General features: G+C 34.8%; 1 protein-coding gene across 4 annotated transcripts in view; it reads right to left on the bottom strand.

The window, feature by feature from the left end:
• Positions 1-18661, bottom strand: part of SPAG16 (sperm associated antigen 16) — a 1430359-nt gene that overhangs the window by 570922 nt on the left and 840776 nt on the right. For all 4 annotated transcript variants that reach the window (XM_007501789.3, XM_056807933.1, XM_016425102.2 and 1 more), the window contains one exon: positions 14865-15050. In XM_007501789.3, the coding sequence (XP_007501851.1) occupies positions 14865-15050 (186 nt within the window). The remainder of the gene's footprint in view (positions 1-14864; positions 15051-18661) is intronic.

Consider the following 18661-nt stretch of genomic DNA (forward strand, 5'->3'; position numbering starts at 1 on the left):
CTAAGCTGCACATTTAAATCAGTTTAGGAACTGAGACACAAGCTATCAGTTCTACTTATTGAAATCCAACATAAAGTAATAACTAATAAGTTAGTAAACAAGGTTTTATAAAGCCAATGGGCAACTACGTAGCTCAGTAGATATAGTACCAGGACTGAAGCCAAGGAGACTCATCTTCATGAGTTCAAATTTGGTCTTAGACATTTACAAGCTTTGTAACCCTGGGCAAGTCACTGAACTCTGTTTGCCTCAGTTTCCTCATCTGTAAAATGAGCTGTAAAAAAAAGCAAACCATTCCAATATCTTTGCCAAGATAATCTCAAATGGGGTCACAAAGAGGAAGATGTGATTGAAATTCCAGAAAAAACAAAAAAAATTAAAACCAATTTAAATATCTTACTGTATCTTATACTACAAAAAGACCACATTTTTCATATTGGGTGATGTTTGGAAGTCTAAGAGTGTGGACTGAAGTTCTTATACAACCTTTAGCTACATAAGACAGTTATTAATGAACCAATAATATGTGCCTAGAATGTTGTAATGCTATTAAAATATTATGTTTTTAAATCATTAATTTAAAATATTTTCTCTCTACCTTTGCCATGCAAACTGAATCATGAGGAAGAACATGAAATATAGGATGAATTAGGGAGGTTCCATTATAAATCCCAGACTTTGCATTTACAATTTAATAAGCCCAATTCTAATGTTGCTTACTCTATAAGTAAGTAGTAAGTCTTTCCCTTTTTAGAGGTCACCCTTGATGCATAATTTACCCACATGAAATCATGCATGTCTTTGAATGAGAAGCTCTTACTTACAACGATTAACCCTCCAACATTTTACTTTTTTCTTTGCACACACTTATTATGACCTTTTCCCTATATCTTCCTGCTAGTTTCTCTTCATTCAATTCATAAAATATAACTAGATAGTGACCAATTAAATTAATATGGAAGTGTTAGTTGTAGGCAGGAGGGAACATTTAAGAGGCTATGCAGAGCAATTCAGTTCCTTTTTGATTGAGAGCACCTGCTTGCTGAGGATATTAACAACCTCAGACCATATTCCTTATTCAACAGCTGCTTCTAGGTTTCCAGATGATGTAAATAACCAGAAGGGCCTTTTCTAGTTTTCAAGTGTCCAAAGGATATTACTTCTTTTCTTTGTAAATGACTTTGTCACAATGACCATTTCTATCCTGCTTTTCCTGGTGAAACATGAATTCAATCCAATTCAAATCAACAGGAACAGGAGGCACACCATTCTCTTACAGGTAGTGGTTTCTTGAACCCCCAAATCTTTGAAGATTTTACCCATAAGAAGGTATTTATCTTCTGCAGTAAAATATCTCTCCTCCTGGGAATATTATTTCCTAAGACCCTCTCCAAGTTCTGAATCAAGATTTTTCTCCTGCTTTGATCCCTCTCTTTTCTACCTCATGCATTCTCCTAGAGGCCTCCTCCCTGAGAGACTATAAGAATTTTTTCTTTTGACTGTTAACCATTGCTTTGAAGAGGGTGTATCACATTTTCTACTCTAGCTTCTTCCTATCCCCCTCTACATCCCCTCTAATTCTGAAACTTATACCCAAAAAGAAAACTAAGATTCACCTTTATAACTCTTCTCTTTGATTTCTGTTTTCACCTTTGCCTTCTCATGAACTTCAAAAAAGAAATTTCTTAAAAGTCCCTTTGATGTTATTTTGTTGTTACTGCTGCTGCTACTATTGTAGTGATTACTACAATAGGTATCTCTTTTGTAGTTTGTTTCCCCTTTTTTCTGGGTAATTTTATTACTTGTAACTTCATTGTTTGCTATATTTATGTACTTTTCTTGTATTTCTGTGGTAAAAGAAATGGTAGTCTCTGATCTAGTTTTCTTTTAAGGCCTTTCTTTTATTGAATTCCCCTTTTAAAAATTGATTATTAAACCTAAATCTATAAGGTAGATCACCTTGGGCTATATATTGAGCTTCTTTTACTTTTTTGGAATATAATTGTCCATTACCCTCCTTTCAGAGGTGGCTTTAAAGGATGCTCAATAGTTTTAATTTATTTGAATTTTTTTCTTTTTATTTGAAAGTATTTTTCCTTTTCAGTTGAAGAATTTATTTTTTATTGTAATTGTTAAATTTAATCACTATTTAATAGTGTTTGCTGCATCATTATTTTTGTTTTCCTGTAGGTCATCTGCAAATTCTTCCAATTTTCACATTTGTGTTGTGTTGGAAATTTCTGGGAGATTTCCTTATATCATTTCTTACTTTATGTTTATTCAGGGTTTTTGTTTAAACTCTTCAAGTTCTCTAATATGTTCAGCTTTGTGTCCTTTTAACATAATTATTTATTGCTTTCTTATGATTGCCCTTGAATTCTATATATTTGAATTCAGAACCAGTTTTTTTCTTTCATTTTTTTTTTGGAGAGATTAGTCATCACATATTAAATTTTTCTATTCTGCCAATTTTTCTTGGGTATGGGAAATAAATTCTGCTTTCATGGTCTTAAATTTTTTCTTGAACCATTTGGAAACATTCTGTTTTAGTTCTAAGCTCTTTTGGGTGTACACAGGGTTCTTTCCTCAGTGTGTGTTGAATACATTTCTCTTGCTTTTAAATAACAATTAAGAATCTTTTGGATCCATTTAAATGTCTTGCAGTCACCTTTTATTCTTTTTTTTGATCTTCTTTGTTGATTTATCTGTTTAAGCTCAAAGTTTATAATTGAGCTTTCCTCCTCCTGACATATTTGAAATTTTAACTTTTCCCTTTTTTATTCCTTTATCATTTACTTTCTGACTCCTTTGATTATGGACCAACCAGGGCTAAACCTTAAAGTTGTCTCATCTTCCTGAAATTCACTTTTTTATTTTTTACATGTAAATATAATTCTTAGTAATCATTTTCTGACACTTTGTAATCTATGTTCTCTTTCTCTCTGCCCACCCTCCCCAAGATAGCAGATAATATATGTTCTACATGTGTTATCATGTCATATATTTACATGTTCATCATAATATGAAAGATATGATCTCTTACACTAGAGAAAATTTCAGGGAAGAAATACCATGAAGAATACCATGCTTCAATTCACATTTAGACTCTGTGAGGTCCTTCCAATAGTAGCAGATGGCCTTTTCTATCCTGTGTCCTTTGGTGTTGTCCTGGATCCTTGCATTGTGAATTCACTTTTGACCAGCTGCAGACTCATCCCCAAAAGACTTCAAAAGGATAAAAGTACACTAAGATAAATGTCCATACCTTTCTTTCAGACTTGGTGCAGCCATTTCCCCCATAAATATATTACCCTACTTCGGTCACTTCTCTTATTTACTTTTCTGGTTCAGCATGCTCAGCCCCATATAGAACACACATTCACTTCCCTTTATCTCTATACTTTTTGGGCATGGTTGGGGAAGAATGGCATTCTACTACTTTTTGCAACAGAACAGGGTTAGGGTGTGCAATGATATATAGTAAATCCCACATTAGTCAGATTCTTGGCCTTGCAAAGAGAGAGGGGGTGTGGGAAGAGGGTGAGGAGTTAGCATCTTATGGGGGTTGACCTTTTAAGCTATGAATTAATCAAGTTTTACCCAATTTGGTTTTTTTTGATGGCTTAGGCTGTCAAAACACACAACATTTTACCTATTGTACATAATTCATTGAGAAGTTTTGAAAGTTCATGAAGGTTGAAGAAAATGACTAGTCCTCCATCTCTACTGAAATCATCATCAAGTGAGCCTTACTTAGTGACACCTCCTCAAGACAAGACCGAATCTTCCTAGAACACATTGATCCTACCACAGGCAGCAAGGAATAAGCAGTTGCTGCTTCTGCCCAGACATAAGAAGGAAAGACAAATTCAAAGATAAACTGGGAAAGATGGGAAAAGGCCTGTACTAGACCTGAATGAAACAGGCCTAAAAGCCAAATGAGCCCAATGACATCCCCCAAGGGTATTTAGTAGAGGGCTAATGTTTGCTTCCTAATGTGAACAAACTATGACTATTTTATCTCTTAAATATGGTAAGATTTGGGGAAATATTTCTATATGTTAGCAAAGATGGAGGGGTCAGGAAGTAAAGGTCAGCATATAAACACACACACATAATTAAAGCTGAAACGCTAAAGATTTACAAGTAAAAAGCCTTCATAAATGTCCATCACACAAACAGATAGATCAACAGAGAGGATCCTAAAACAAGAAGACAGCATGACTAATATCCTGAAAGAAGTAGAGCTCTTAACAAATTCAATGCAAAAAGGGAGTGAACCAATGACTTATGAAAAACAGAATCCTGTGGACTTGACTCCTGAACATATGGAACAAAAAACAACTAAAGAATGCTTCAAAATGCAAATTAAAAATACAAAAAAGAAGTGAAATGAATAGAATTATGAAATCAGATCTATCAGTGTAGAATTTAAAAAATCAAATTAGCATTTTAAAAATAATCCAGGTTGATAACTGTTTATATTATGTGGAATGAATAAGAGAAAGGAGTGGATGATTACATTGAGGTGGAAATCTTGTATAACTGTAAAGATTCTCATGCTCTGACAAAAATATTGTAGTTTGGAAGAGGGAGGAAGAAGAGAAGATAGCATGGGAAATCTGCTGAAAAAGACAAAAGAGGAAAGGGTCAAATATACATAACATTCAGTGAAATTATGGTTGGGTTATAATTTACTTTGGTGGAGGGAACACCCACATCAAAGATCACATTCATTAAAATATTGTTATAACTAATATGACTTGAGAATGCTCTTTACTTATTTTCCTCATGTTTGAATTTGAAATAAAAATAGTAATCTTCAGAAGCTTCCATTCTATGCAAGTTATTTTGGACATGACATTTTCTGTTTGTTTTTATACCTGGAAGGAACCTTAAGAATCATTGCAGAAGAGCTAGGGGTACAAAAGGGGGGAGAGAGTAGGATATTTGTGCTAAACTGTGGTGGAAAGAATATTGAATTTTGAGTTGTAGAACCTGATATATGCTGCTGAAATTTTAATATATTAAGTAGCTATTTCTAAGGGTTTTTTTTTCTTTAACCATTTCTGTAATGAAATGTTTTCCAAATGAACTCACTCACTAATAAACAACTTAATAAGGAATACTATTTATTTTAACTATTATTTCCTAAAGCAATATCACAGAACTAATTTTATGATGGAATTAAACTATTTTAACATTTGAGTCAACTCATTTCCCTAAGTGGAACAGTGAGAAGAATAATACTTCTGTTTTAAGTGTAACTTTAAAAACAAAGCAAAAGTAACCTGTTTTGATAAAAATTTATTATTCCCAAAATGCAATACAAAAATTTACATTAAATGAAGTTACCATTTTTCATTAATTCAATACTGTGCATACTAAAAAGTTCTAGAAACATCTGTTAAAAGTTACTAGTATATTTAAAGGATTGATATATTTTGCTTATAAATCACTTTCATTTCTGAATATATTATTCTTGCCTACTCTACTCAGTAAGTCAGCACTTGTAACAATGCTGAAAAAAAGAATTAGAGGCAGGTGGAAAACAGTCCAGGAAAACTATTCAACAAATCAATTAAATCTGGAAGTTTACGCATTGTTTCATACTCCTCCTTTCCCACCTCTAAAAAGAAGAGGCCTGGGTGGGAAAGGGGAAGCTCCTTTTTCTCATGTATTTTCAGGGCTCAACCTTAGTATTTATAGCTATGTAATATTCAATTTCAATTTTTATTCCTTCATTTTATTGATGTAATCATTGTGTACATCGTTTCCCTGGTGCTGAAAAGTTCCCTAACACATCCAGACAATCTGAACCAGAATCACTTGACTATGCCTTTCAAATTCTTTGGCTTACATCAAAATTCTTAAATTGCAAGGATGATTTTATAGACAGGAGACTTGCAAAAGGAAGACAGGTTTTGTATATATTTTGTATTTCATAGTAACTAAAATTTTGTTAGATGTATGGTATAGCCTTGATAATTACTTGTGTGTTTCTAACTATGGGTAGGCTAACCACAAAATCCTCTGGGATTTGTAGTTCTTTCCAATTTGGAAACTAATTAGGAGATTAGAGGAAACTAAAATTAGATCAACCCTTTAAATGGGACACAGAGGTTTTTACTCATGAACATGACTGGATGGTGAGAGATTCTAGAAGAAAACTCGGAGGAAAAAATGTTGTAGTCCTAGAGCAGTGTATTAAGACTAAGCAAAATCTAGTGCTAGCCATATTTATAGTCCCATTGTGTAGGACCATGAGAGATGACCACTATTTGAATGGACAAGCTGGGAGGCACAAGTGACTGTGGGTATTTTATTCTATTTATAAAAACATTCTATCACAGGATCAGGAACTAAGAGAAGAACAAACACAGAAAAGAGGAAAATTGTATGTACAATAGCCTGCAATAGCCTTACTTCCATTTTCAGTTTTCTAACATTTATGCTGATAAAGAATATATTTGCTGAATTTTATATTATTTTTCTTGAACACTTTTTTTGGTCAGTCTTATGCTGCTGAGTGTTTGCAACATGATAAAGCAATGGGAGAATTCACCCAAGAAAGGAAGACTTTTCCTAGCACAGGGCTGAAACCTCAATCCCTAACCCATTGGGAATGAGTTCAGTTCTTTAAATGGGGGTACAAGGATGAGCCATTTTATCATTACCATTCTAAAAGGAGAATTGCTATGAATCTGGGCTTTATTGCATGCATAGACAAAAATTAAAGTTAATGACTAATAAACCTAGGATCATAATAACTGGGTTCAAATCCCAGCTCTTCCTCCTTACTATTTTTATGACCCCTAGGACAAGTTATTTCACTTCTTTAGGCCTTAGTTTCCTTAATGAGATGGTTAAATTAGATTATCTGTAAGGAGCATTCTACTATATTTATACTCTTTAAGATTTAAGAGTTTGTCTGCACAGTTTTAGATAATTCTTTTATTTCTTTAAACCCTTACTTAGTCTTAGTATCATTTCTAGTACAGAAGGGCATCAAGGGATAGGTAATAGTGATTAAGTGACTTTTCCAGGGTCACACAGCTAAGAAGTGCATGAGGCAAGATTTGAACCTTTGCAGACCCTTCTGACTGTAGGCCAGGTTCTTCTACTGTCCTAGTTGTTCCCTTTAAATAATTCTCTCTCTCTCTCTCTCTCTCTCTCTCTCTCTCTCTCTCTCTCTCTCTCTCTCTCTCTCTCTCTCTCTCTCTCTCCTTAATAACTCTGATCTTCTGTCTTAGAATCAATAGTGATTATTGATTCCAAGAAAAAGCAGTGGACTAGGCAAGTGAAGGTAGGTGACTTGGCCAGGGTCATACAGCTAGGAAGTGTCTGATGTCAAATTTGAATCCAGGACTTCTCATCTATTGACTTGACCCTACCCACTGAACTACCTAGATACCCCAAATTAACTCTACAAAGTGATTTATATCTCAGCAAGATTATCCTCTTCATCTTTAAGGTCACAAAGAAGTAAAGTGAAATAAAAGAAAGAATATTTATAGTTACTAGTAATGAAATTACTTGAGCATTAGTGCCCACTTTCTCACTAACTAGCTATCTTATCTTGGACAAATAGCTTGGTTTCTCCAAGCTTTTGTTGCACCTAGAAATGGGTAGATTAAAACTAGTTTGTCTCTAGGTTTTCTTAAAGCTCATTTTCAAGATCTGAATGAATTATCTGAAATAAATAACAAGATTACAAAGCATAACTTCAGTTTTGAAACTCTAATTTGAGTAAATAGAATGCTGCCAAGGATACAATGATCAAGTTCTATCAACCCTGCATATTCAATACACACATGTCTAAATGACTGTTGTAATTGCTCTCAGGAATTATATGGCACTCTTGATTTCCAATAAAGCAATGACCTCAGGAGATAGCTAAACAATATATTACAAAAGTACTCATCAATAACCACAGCACTCCAGATTCAGGAAGCCTAAGCACTTTATAAATGCTTCTCTTTGAAGCATTCGGTAACTAAGTAATATGGCTGCAGATCCAGGGTCCATGGGCTATTCATATCTTTGATTTCTTCAGTAATTTCATACTGCTTGTCTAGCTGTGTAGTATTTCACAGAGCTCCACACTAGGAAATGTTCCAGTTCTGGCATAATGAAGATGTTCTGTCCTATCCTGGCTGCTAATCAAGAGACTGGAGATGAGGAGGCGAAAAGAAGGTAAGGGCTGAAAAAGAGATATCTGATCTGTACTCTCCCTGTCCCTGAACTTCCCTTGGTATATCTAATGTTGGTAAAGGGCTCTGTGACATCTTCATAGCAGAATGAGCATTGAGCAGCTGCTAGGAGTGCTTTATAGCTCTGCATCCACAAAGAGAAGCCCGAGTCAAAGCCCCAATGCGTTTGAACTCAAACTAAGATCTGAACTAAAGCACTGATTTAAAACTCTACTGGAGGTCTAAAGCAAGAGTAGAATTTTGAGAGGAAATCCAGTACTGAAAATATGCTTGGACTATGACTTTGAAAAACATATTGACATCTAGTCTAGCAAAAATCAATCCCTCAGTCAATACTGGCATTTCTCCTTTTTAATGACAATGCACTGCCCTTGACACTGACGGTGAGTTCTTGGCTTTTGAAGGCAAATTCAGTGTTTGCAGGGTGTTTGACATCAATCAGGAAGAAAGTTGGTCTGCTGCATCCATATCTGTTTGGCACCAATAGGAAGAGGATATAGGAATTGTTTCAGGAGAAATAATTGTCAAGCCAAATCTGGGAGCTTGTGATGGTTAGAGGAAGAACTGTGTTTTGAATGAATTTTTTGCACATGAAAATATTCTGTTTTAACAGCCTATTTTTGTATTAGGTAAGCTGACCTAAAATTTTTCTTAAACTGAATGATTACTGAAAACCTTATACAGTTTCAGTGTAGTCCATGAAACAAATCTTTCTTAAAACTTGTATGATAAATACTGTGCTATGCATTTTATTTGGCACTGGGAATATAAAACCAGGCATGAAAGTATTGCTATTGTACAAAACCTTACATTCAACTGGAGGGAAAGAATATATATGCAAATAATATATGTATATAAGTGTGCATATGTATATATATGCGCAAAATAAATATAGAGTCATTTTAAGGATTGGAAGGATCATACTATATGAGGCTGTACTTAAGTGTTAGGGAGATAGGGATTGGAGGAGGAGCTAGAGGGGAAGAACATTCCAGGGATGGAGAACAGTCTATCTATCCAAAGGGAAGGGGACAGAGGAACTATCAAATGGGCTAGTTAGTTTGGTATATAGAGTGCATGTCCAAGAGGAATGAAAAATCAGTTTGGGAAGAGAGAATGGAGTGGAATTCTCAGGAGCTATAAATACCAGAGGAGTTTCTCTTCTCTCTTCTCCACCCCCAAAGAAACAGGAAAACACTGAAGTTTCTTGAGAAGGGGAATTACCTAGCACTTATTAAATGCCTACAGTGTGATGACAGTCTCTGCTCTGAAGAAGCTCATACTTTAAAGGGGTAGACAACATGCAGATGATTTTGCACAAATGACATACATTCAAGATACAGAGGAGAAAATAAACAGAAGAAGGCATTAAGGCAGGAAAGACTTCTTGCAAGTTAGATTTTAGGTGAGAGAACCTATAGAAGCTAGGAGGCAGATATGAGAAGAGAGAGCTCTAGGCACTGGAGAAAGCTAGCATAGATATTTAATGTCAGGAGATCCTCTGGATGGAAAAGGATGTTTGTGTGTGTGTGTGTGTGTGTGTGTGTGTGTGTGTGTGTGTGTGTGTGTGCCAGTGGGGAGGTTTGGGACAGGGTTTAAGAAGAATAGGAAGATAAAAAGTGGTCAAGCATTAAAAGTCATGGGATTTTATATTTTATTTTAGATAATGGACTAGAATGTGGAGAGACTTGAAATAGGAAAATCTGGGCATGATGGGATGAGGGCTAGAGTAATGGCAATATAAAAGAGAAAATGGGCATGTTATAGAGGTGGAAATGACAGGACCTGGGAATTGATTAGATATAGCAGAGGAATTAAGAAAAAGCGGAATCAAGTTTGATACTTAGGTTACAAAAGAAGGGGGCTAGGCTAGTTTCATGATTTAAGAATAGAGATGGTTCTCCAATTGACAAATGGTTATAGGATATGAACAGGTAATTCTCAGAAGAATAAATTAAACTATCATTTTTGTCTCATGAAAATATGTTCCAGTATCTATTATTTGGAAAAATGAAGATTAAAACAGCTCTGAGATACCACCTTATACCCATCAGACTGGCTAATGAAAAAAAAAAAGGACACATGCATATTGTAGGGGGTGTCGAATAATTGGAATACTAATACACTGTTGGTAGAAATATGAACTGATATGAACTGATTCTAGAAAGTAATCTAGAACCATGCCAAAAGTCCCATCAAAAGGCATATACCATTTCACCAAGCAATATCACTACTAAATTTATATCAGAAAGAGCTGAAGGACATGGAAAAAATCCACTTATTTCTACAAAAATATTAATAGGAACTATTTCTGGTGGCAAAGAACTGGAAACTGAAGGAATGTCCATCAATTGGGGAATGCCTGAACAAGCTGTGGTATATGATGTTAATGGAATACTATCATGCCATAAGAAATGATAAAAAAAGATGACCAGAAAAAAAAAACCTGGAAAGACTTTTATGAAGTAATGCAAAGTAAATAGAGTAGAACCAGGAGACCATTATACACAGATCAGTAATAAAGTCCAATGATCAACTGTGAATGTATTAACTATTATGAAGAAGGAAAAGATCCAGGACAACTCCAAGGGTCTCCTGACAAAAAAGGATATTCACTACTTCAGAAGGAACTGTTATTTGATATAAAAACTTCCAGAAAAAAGCACTATTATAAATAAACATTTTTATTATCTATCATTATAAGGGAGAGATGTTCTACATGAATGAATTTTTCATATACAAAAAAATTATCCTTTAAGGTATAAAAGCTTACTTAAAAATTAATCATTTAGGTTAGAAATCTTCCCTAAAATATGACACACAATTCATTGCTGGTGGAGTTGTGAATTGATCCAACCATTCTGGAGGGCAATTTGGAGCTCTGCCCAAAAGGCGATAAAAGACTGTCTGCCCTTTGATCCAGCCATAGCACTGCTGGGTTTGTACCCCAAAGAGATAATAAGGAAAAAGACTTGTACAAGAATATTCATAGCTGCCCTCTTTGTGGTGGCCAAAAATTGGAAAATGAGTGGATGCCCTTCAATAGGTGAATGGATGAAAAAATTGTGGTATATGTTGATGATGGAATACTACTGTGCTCAAAGGAATAATAAAGTGGAGGAATTCCATGGAGACTGGAACAATCTCCAGGAAGTGATGCAGAGCGAAAGGAGGAGAACCAGGAAAACATTGTATACAGAGATTGATTCACTGTGGTACAATCGAAGGTAATGGACTTCTCCATTAGCGTCAATGCAATGTCCCTGAACAATCCACAGGGATCAAGGAGAAAAAAACACTATCCACAAGCAGAGGACAAATTGTGGGAGTAAAAACACCGAGGAAAAGCAACTGCTTGACCACAGGGGTTGAGGGGATATGACTGAGGAGAGACTCTAAATGAACACCCTAATACAAATACCAATAACATGGAGATGGGTTTGAATCAAGAACACATGTGATACCCAGTGGAATTGTGCATCAGCTATGGGAGAGGTGGCGGGGTGGGGGGGGGGGAGGAAAAGAAAATGATCTTTGTCTCCAATGAATAATGTTTGGAAATGACCAAATAAAATAATGTTAAAAAATAATAAAAAAAAAAGAATCCTCCATCTCCAGGGGGAGGGGGGAATAAAATATGACACACAAAGGGCAGGTAGGTGGCTCAGTGGATAGAGTTCTAGGTGTGCAGATAAGCAGTCCTAAATTCCAGTCTGGCTTCACACACTTCCTAGCTATGTGACCCTGGTCAAACACCCTAACCTTTGATTCCATGGAACTTATACTCAGTATCAATTTTAAGACAGAAGGTAAGGGTTTAAAAAATGTTACACTATTTCACATGGGAAAACCTTTTTTTGTTTTCAAATTATCCTGGATTATTGCCTTCAGTATCAATAACTCAATTATCTTTTGATCTAGGAAGAAATTAGGTTAATTATGAAGATCAAACATGGGAACCTTTTAGCCTCATGACAGATCTTTGTTAGTTATACTCTTAAGGAACTAAGTTCTACTCTACCTTCCCCCCAACTTTTGTATTGTTTTGTTTTGCTTTAATCATTTTTTTCCAAAATTACATATCAATGCAATTTTTAATAATACTTCTCTGACATTTCTGACATGGTATTGTACCCCCAAAAACTCAGGCAAACTATTATCAGGGAAATTCCTTTGCTTTCTTACATCCTCCTGACTCCTAGGCTAAAAACATCCAATGACCCCTATAGGACCCTGAGATAATTGCTCTCCTTTGATCCTCCTTTAGATTTAAGATGGACAAAGAGATGCACCTCCAGACTACACCTCAATTCTATCAGGCTACATCTCAGACATCTTATCTGTCCCCTAAAACTAAGGAATCCTTCATGAGGGTCATTCCTATGTCTCCAGGCAGACCCCAGTCAGATGATTAACCCCCCCACAGAATGCCTGAGTGGCTACCACTCTAGAGTCACATCCACACCATGACACAGCATTTATTTTAAGAGTATAAAATCACCAGAATTGATGGGTTCTGAGAGCAGCTTTCCACCTTGCTGTTCTACTTGTTCCTCCTGGACCTTCTCAACATTACTTTCTAAATTAATAAATTTCTCTTTTTATTTTTAAGCTAAGTTTTGGGGGTCTTGCATTCTCGCATAAAGGTATCCTTCCCAAACCCCAGGGGTGCACCTCTTTACCACCACAACAATTCCACCACAAAAAGAGGCACTATAAATTTTTTTGTATAAGTAGACCCCTTTCCTCATCTTTAATCTCTTTGTGATAACAACCTAGAAGTGGTATAATTGGGTCAAAGGGTATGCATAGTTTTATTGCCCTTTAGGTATGGTTCCAAATTGCATTTTAGAATGGTTGTAACAATTCAGTTCCAAAAAGAGGGTATAAGTGCCCGAATTTTTCCACATCCCCTTCAACATTTATTATTTTCCTTTTTTGTCATGTTAGCCAGTCTGATAGGTCTGAGGTCATACTGCAACTTTTTTTAAAAACTTGTATTTCTCTAATTAACAGTGATTTGGAGCATTTTTTTATATAACTAAAGATAGTTTTAATTTCTTCATCTGAGAACTGACTTAATTTCTTTTAACAATCTGTGAGATGGGGAATGCATTTGTATTCTTACAAATCTGACTCAGTTCTCTCAATATTTGGGAAATTAGGCCTTTGCCAGAGACGATTTTTATGGAGATTTTTTCCATTTGTTATTTCCCTTTTAATAATTGTTCCATTGTTTTGTGTAAAACCCATTTTATTTAAAGTAGTAAAGTTTATTTTCCATATATCTCATAATGCTCTTTATCTTGTTTGGACAAAATTCTTCTCTTATCCATAGGTCTGTCAGGTAAACTATTTTGTGCTCTACTAATTTGTTTATTGTTTTGCCCTTTATTTCTAAATCATGTATCCATTTTGATTGTATCTTATTATATGGTGCGAGGGATTGATTTATTCCTAGTTTCTGCCATCTTGTTTTTCAATTTTCCCAGCAGTTTTTTTTCAAAGAGGGAGTTCAACTTCCAAAACCTTACACCTACCTACTTCACCTCTTGAACATTCCTAATAGTGGAGATGGGGAATGTTGCCATTATGCCCAAATAGATTACTGGGATCAAGAGACTTTTAAATTATAGTTGATCATGGCCAATTGTTTATTGTCCCTAAAGAAAGTCAGGCCAACCTTTATCAAAGCAATTTCCTCAACTGCTTGACTATTTGGATCTTGAACTATGTTTGGTAATTAGATCTTGACTTTTACCCAGCTCTAGCACTGGCTCAGGCCTTTTCTGGTTCTGGTTTTATCATTCTCTTGACTTCCAGACTGCATTTATACAGGATGTTGAAGACTCTTCCCTGCTAACCTTTGCATTTTCTTCATCTTTCTCTATTTCTCTCACTGTGCTTCCTCTATGCCCTCAGTGGTTTCTGAACTGGCAGCTTCTTTTTGAATTACATCTGACATACATCTACTGCTCTTTGAGTTAGACAAATTAGCAGCTTTGTAACTATTCCTATCTTTTGACTGCACCCAGTGACATTGTCATAGCTTTAACTATTTTACATAGCAGACTAATTTTAGAAATAGGTAAGAGCTGCCCAAAGCATTGTCAAATATAACATCCAAGTGTACTTCATACAAAGTTAAATCGCCAAAATTCCTTCCTTAAAGAAATTCATTTACAATTAGTAACATGAAAGGAATTGGATTTTTAAAAGCAAATTTCAGTGGAAGACATATATTTGTGTTGGTTTTATAATAAATAAAGGAAGAATTGAACTATACTGACATAATAACAGTTTTTATGTCTTCCCTTCTCATACCTATTCAATGATGTTAACTGAAAATGAGTTAGGTTGGAAAATAGGCAAAGATCAATTTTACTAATAAAAATAACATTTAAATCAGTCTTTGTTTCTTTTCTTTCATGATTAAAAAGCAGTAAAATAGCTACTCAGTAAACCAACTTCCTCTTTTTCAAGTGATTATGATTAAGACTTAAAAACAAAATACAAAGGCATAGCAATATAAACTATATACTAAAAGATTGGTGAATGAACTCTCAGCTGTCATTTAGTCCTACAGAATATTATACAAATATAACATACATTTGTTTCTATAGGGAGCCAAAGTACTGGAAAGACTCTTACCTATTAACATCCCAGACTTTGCCAGTTGTATCCAATGAGGAAGAAGCCACGAAATCTCCACAGGAATGCCATGTGCAGGACCAGACTGCATGACTATGTCCTCCCAGGGTCAGAATGCAATCACCTTTGACCAGGTCCCATAATTTCACTGTAGTATCTCCACTGGAAGTAGCCAATTTAGTTCCACTGTTAGTAAAAATATATAAGAAAGGGTATGTTGGAATATCTGCACATATGATTTGAATTATTTTTTAAATGGCAGTCATCTACAATTAAAGTTAATTTATTATTATCGAAATTCCCACAGCTATGTAGAAAAGTGGCCTGACTTGCAAACTAGTAGAAGAGATCTCTTTATGTTCATTTATTCATTTAAAAATCAATAAATACTTATTATATACCATATACAAGGCATTATTTAATATACTGTATATAGTACATAAAGTTGTGCAACACTGACCCTGACCTTGAGAAGCTTGAAAAATAGGATAAATCTCAATCTCTCTCTCTCTCTCTCTCTCTCTCTCTCTCTCTCTCTCTCTCTCTCTCTCTCTCACACACACACACACACACACACCCATGCATGCATATATGTCTAAAATTCAAGGCTTTATGTGGTTTCATTATATAATTGGTAGAAAGTAAATTGTGTAAGACTACAGGAAATGGAGGAATTACTTCTTACTGAGATGATCAGCAAAGGCATCCTGAAGAAGAAAAAAATGGAGCTGACTATTGGATAATGGTTCAAAAAATTGGGACATGACAAAAAGCATTTTCCACAATGGAAGTATATGGCCATTTGAATGTTATTATGATAGTTATTAGGTCATGAGGATAATTATTAATGGAGCATATCATTATGTGACTTCTGTTTTTTTAGTTCACAGTATGTCTTAGCTTAAAAAAATAACAATGTAAATATACCAAGTTTATCTTTCTTTTATCATTTTATCTGAAAATAAAATTAGTTCATGTTCTTTTTTGTTCTTTTAAAAGAAACACTATTATTTGTAAACTCTTCTTGAAATTCTCTCTAATTTTTGCATTCTTCTTTTAATATTTGAATGCAAAGGCTATATGTAAGCAGGTCCATATTCAGACTCAGTAGAATAGTGAGTTGCTCTTTTCCATAACAGCATTTTGGGATCTTAAAGTTCTCCTTTCCCTCCTCATTCATAAAATGAGGAGGTTAGTTGAAATGCCATCTAAGGTCTTCTCTATCTCCAATCAGAACAAAGTGCACTATGAAAGAGTCTTCTTCAAAAAGGAATATTTCTTCTATATATAAGGTTCCCCAATAAATGCAATCATCAAAAAGATTATTATTACACTAAACTCTGATTATTAAGACAGGTTAATATATTCATCTAAGGCGCTTATCATTTGCACAGAAATAATTCTAAGCAAGGTCCAAATGGTAGTGAAATTCCCTGTGGAAGGTCAAGTCTTCCAAATACTACCATTGGATTTCAAATATTTAGTTATATTATTTTCCTCTCAATAGGTAGGGGAAACACTTGAATATGGGAGAGAATTTAGAACTTAAAAGTTTTATAAAGTGAATTTTAAAAAGGAATTTTAAAAATTATTTTTTGAATCAAAGACTACTATTTGGGAATTATAATATCATGTCATAAAATGGGACATCCTTATGAAAATCATAAATATTCCAGAAAGATTGACAACTGAGGAAAAACTAAATGAAAAAAATAGAAATATCTATTACTCTAAAGTTCAAGACTGTATGGTTAGTTCACTTAGTTGATGCATAATTAAAATATATCTGGGCCAAAACTTGAAGATAATCAATGAGTTAGGACTACCATTGATTAAGAACAAAATAGCAGGTTAGATTGTATGTAGGAGGTTGTGCTGTGCATTTAATGATCCCAAGATCCAATTTTTAAGCTTGTGACCATAATTATAGTAGGGGAAAAGATAGAAAAATCAGGTGGTGAGCTAATCATTTTACAAAAGTTAGGGATACAAGTATGACAAATATCTTTGGTGGTCCATTGAAAATTAGAAGACATAAACCAAATAATTCTGTAGAAGATCTTTTGAAGAATATATACCAAAATTTTGCAGAATAAAAAGACAAAGACCACTTGTAATCTGTACTGTTGGAGGTAATACTCAAAGTCCTGAACTTACATATCTGTTGAAATTGGAGTGCTCATGACTTAATAATTAAATTTAACAAAAGTTATTTTTCTTCTTTTTATGTATTATCTGAAGGAAGTTTCTGCAGTAACAATATAAACAGGACTTCATAGAGGTCAAAATGATTTATTGATGGTATGTAATAAAGCAGAAGGAGCATGACAATATTTAATAGGTTAGATATCCCATGATGCTATGTCGGGACTTGGCCAATTATCTTTTCATCTAAAGCATTTGTAATATTATATCTCCCACATCATTAACAATATAGGAGAGTGAATAGTCAGCAGTAGAGTGAAATGAATGTGTATGACCAACAACCATGGAGATGTAAAATCTAAAACAAGAAACAGCATGTAAATGATGGACACATGCTTTGCATACTCAGGATATTAAGAGATTGGAATCCTGTTATTAATTTTATGAAGAATCTGAATTTCTTTGAAGCTGAATGTGTCAACTTCATTTTAAAGGTGGTTTCATAGGTATTTTTTTTTCAAGGATTTGATGGTCAGTGATGGGAATTCAAGTGGTTCCTTGCATAAGGACTTGCTCACAGATGAGATATATCTATTTGTGGGCAGGATGCAGCCTGCCACAGTGGAAAGAGAGTAACAATTGGGATCAGAGGTCTTAGATTCAAATTCCTAGTATACCACAATATTGGGTGACTTGGGACAGTTACAGCCTCTATAGACCTCAGTCTCTTGATTTCAGCAATGAAAAGCTTGGACTAGATGGTTTTTAAGCTCACTCTATAATCCCTAGACACCATCCTGTTTGAAAAATGGTTATAACCTCTTTTTCTTTTACAAATTTTGAAATTAGCCTCCTAAGATGGGTAATTTAAAATCAAAATAAGTTCATAGAAAGGTTGGCATGGTGCCACCATTTTAACCAAATATATGCATGCCATTTGTGTCTTCTCTGTTTTAGTAGCTTAGATAGTCTAGGTTTTTATTCAAGACTGGTGAGTGAGGAAAAATAAAAGTAGGAGAAGCACAGAACATAGTTCTTCTAAAAACTTTAAAATAATACCCCCAAATGAATTCTAGAGTGCCAGAGAGCAAAAAATCTCAGCATGAGACATTCTTAGTTCACAAGACTACTGGGAAATTGGAAGTAGAAGTCTGTTACATAGGGGTGAAGGTTGGCCCAGAGCCCAGGTGGATGCAACACCAATGAAGGAACTTATTGATGACAAAAGAATTGGCAACAGCTTTTAGAGCTCTCATGTGAGAGTCAGTAACAGGATATAGCAAATTGTCAAAAGAGATTACAGGGGAACATGTGCCAGCATTGGACACAAGACTAGATGCTGTTTGGCATCTCCATTGTCTATACCCATTCCTGGGTCTCAGTTCAAGGGAAAAGAGGAACACTTCTAGTCAAGAGAACAAGTGTCTGAAAGAACAGTATCACTTTTTGTAACAAGATAGCAGAGACTCTGAGGAGCAATATTGATTGCAATCCTTAGGTTTTAGGGATCCTTTCTCATTAAAGACTGGAACCCAGATCAGGACATAAATAATCAACCCTCTAAGGATCACAATATCTTGTAAGCACTGAAAACACCTAATGCCACAGAATTAACTCTAAAATAGTTATACAGAGAAGTGCACAGCTTAGGA

The sequence above is a fragment of the Monodelphis domestica genome, chromosome 8 (assembly GCF_027887165.1).
Source record: "Monodelphis domestica isolate mMonDom1 chromosome 8, mMonDom1.pri, whole genome shotgun sequence".
NCBI classification, from domain to species: Eukaryota; Metazoa; Chordata; class Mammalia; order Didelphimorphia; family Didelphidae; genus Monodelphis; species Monodelphis domestica.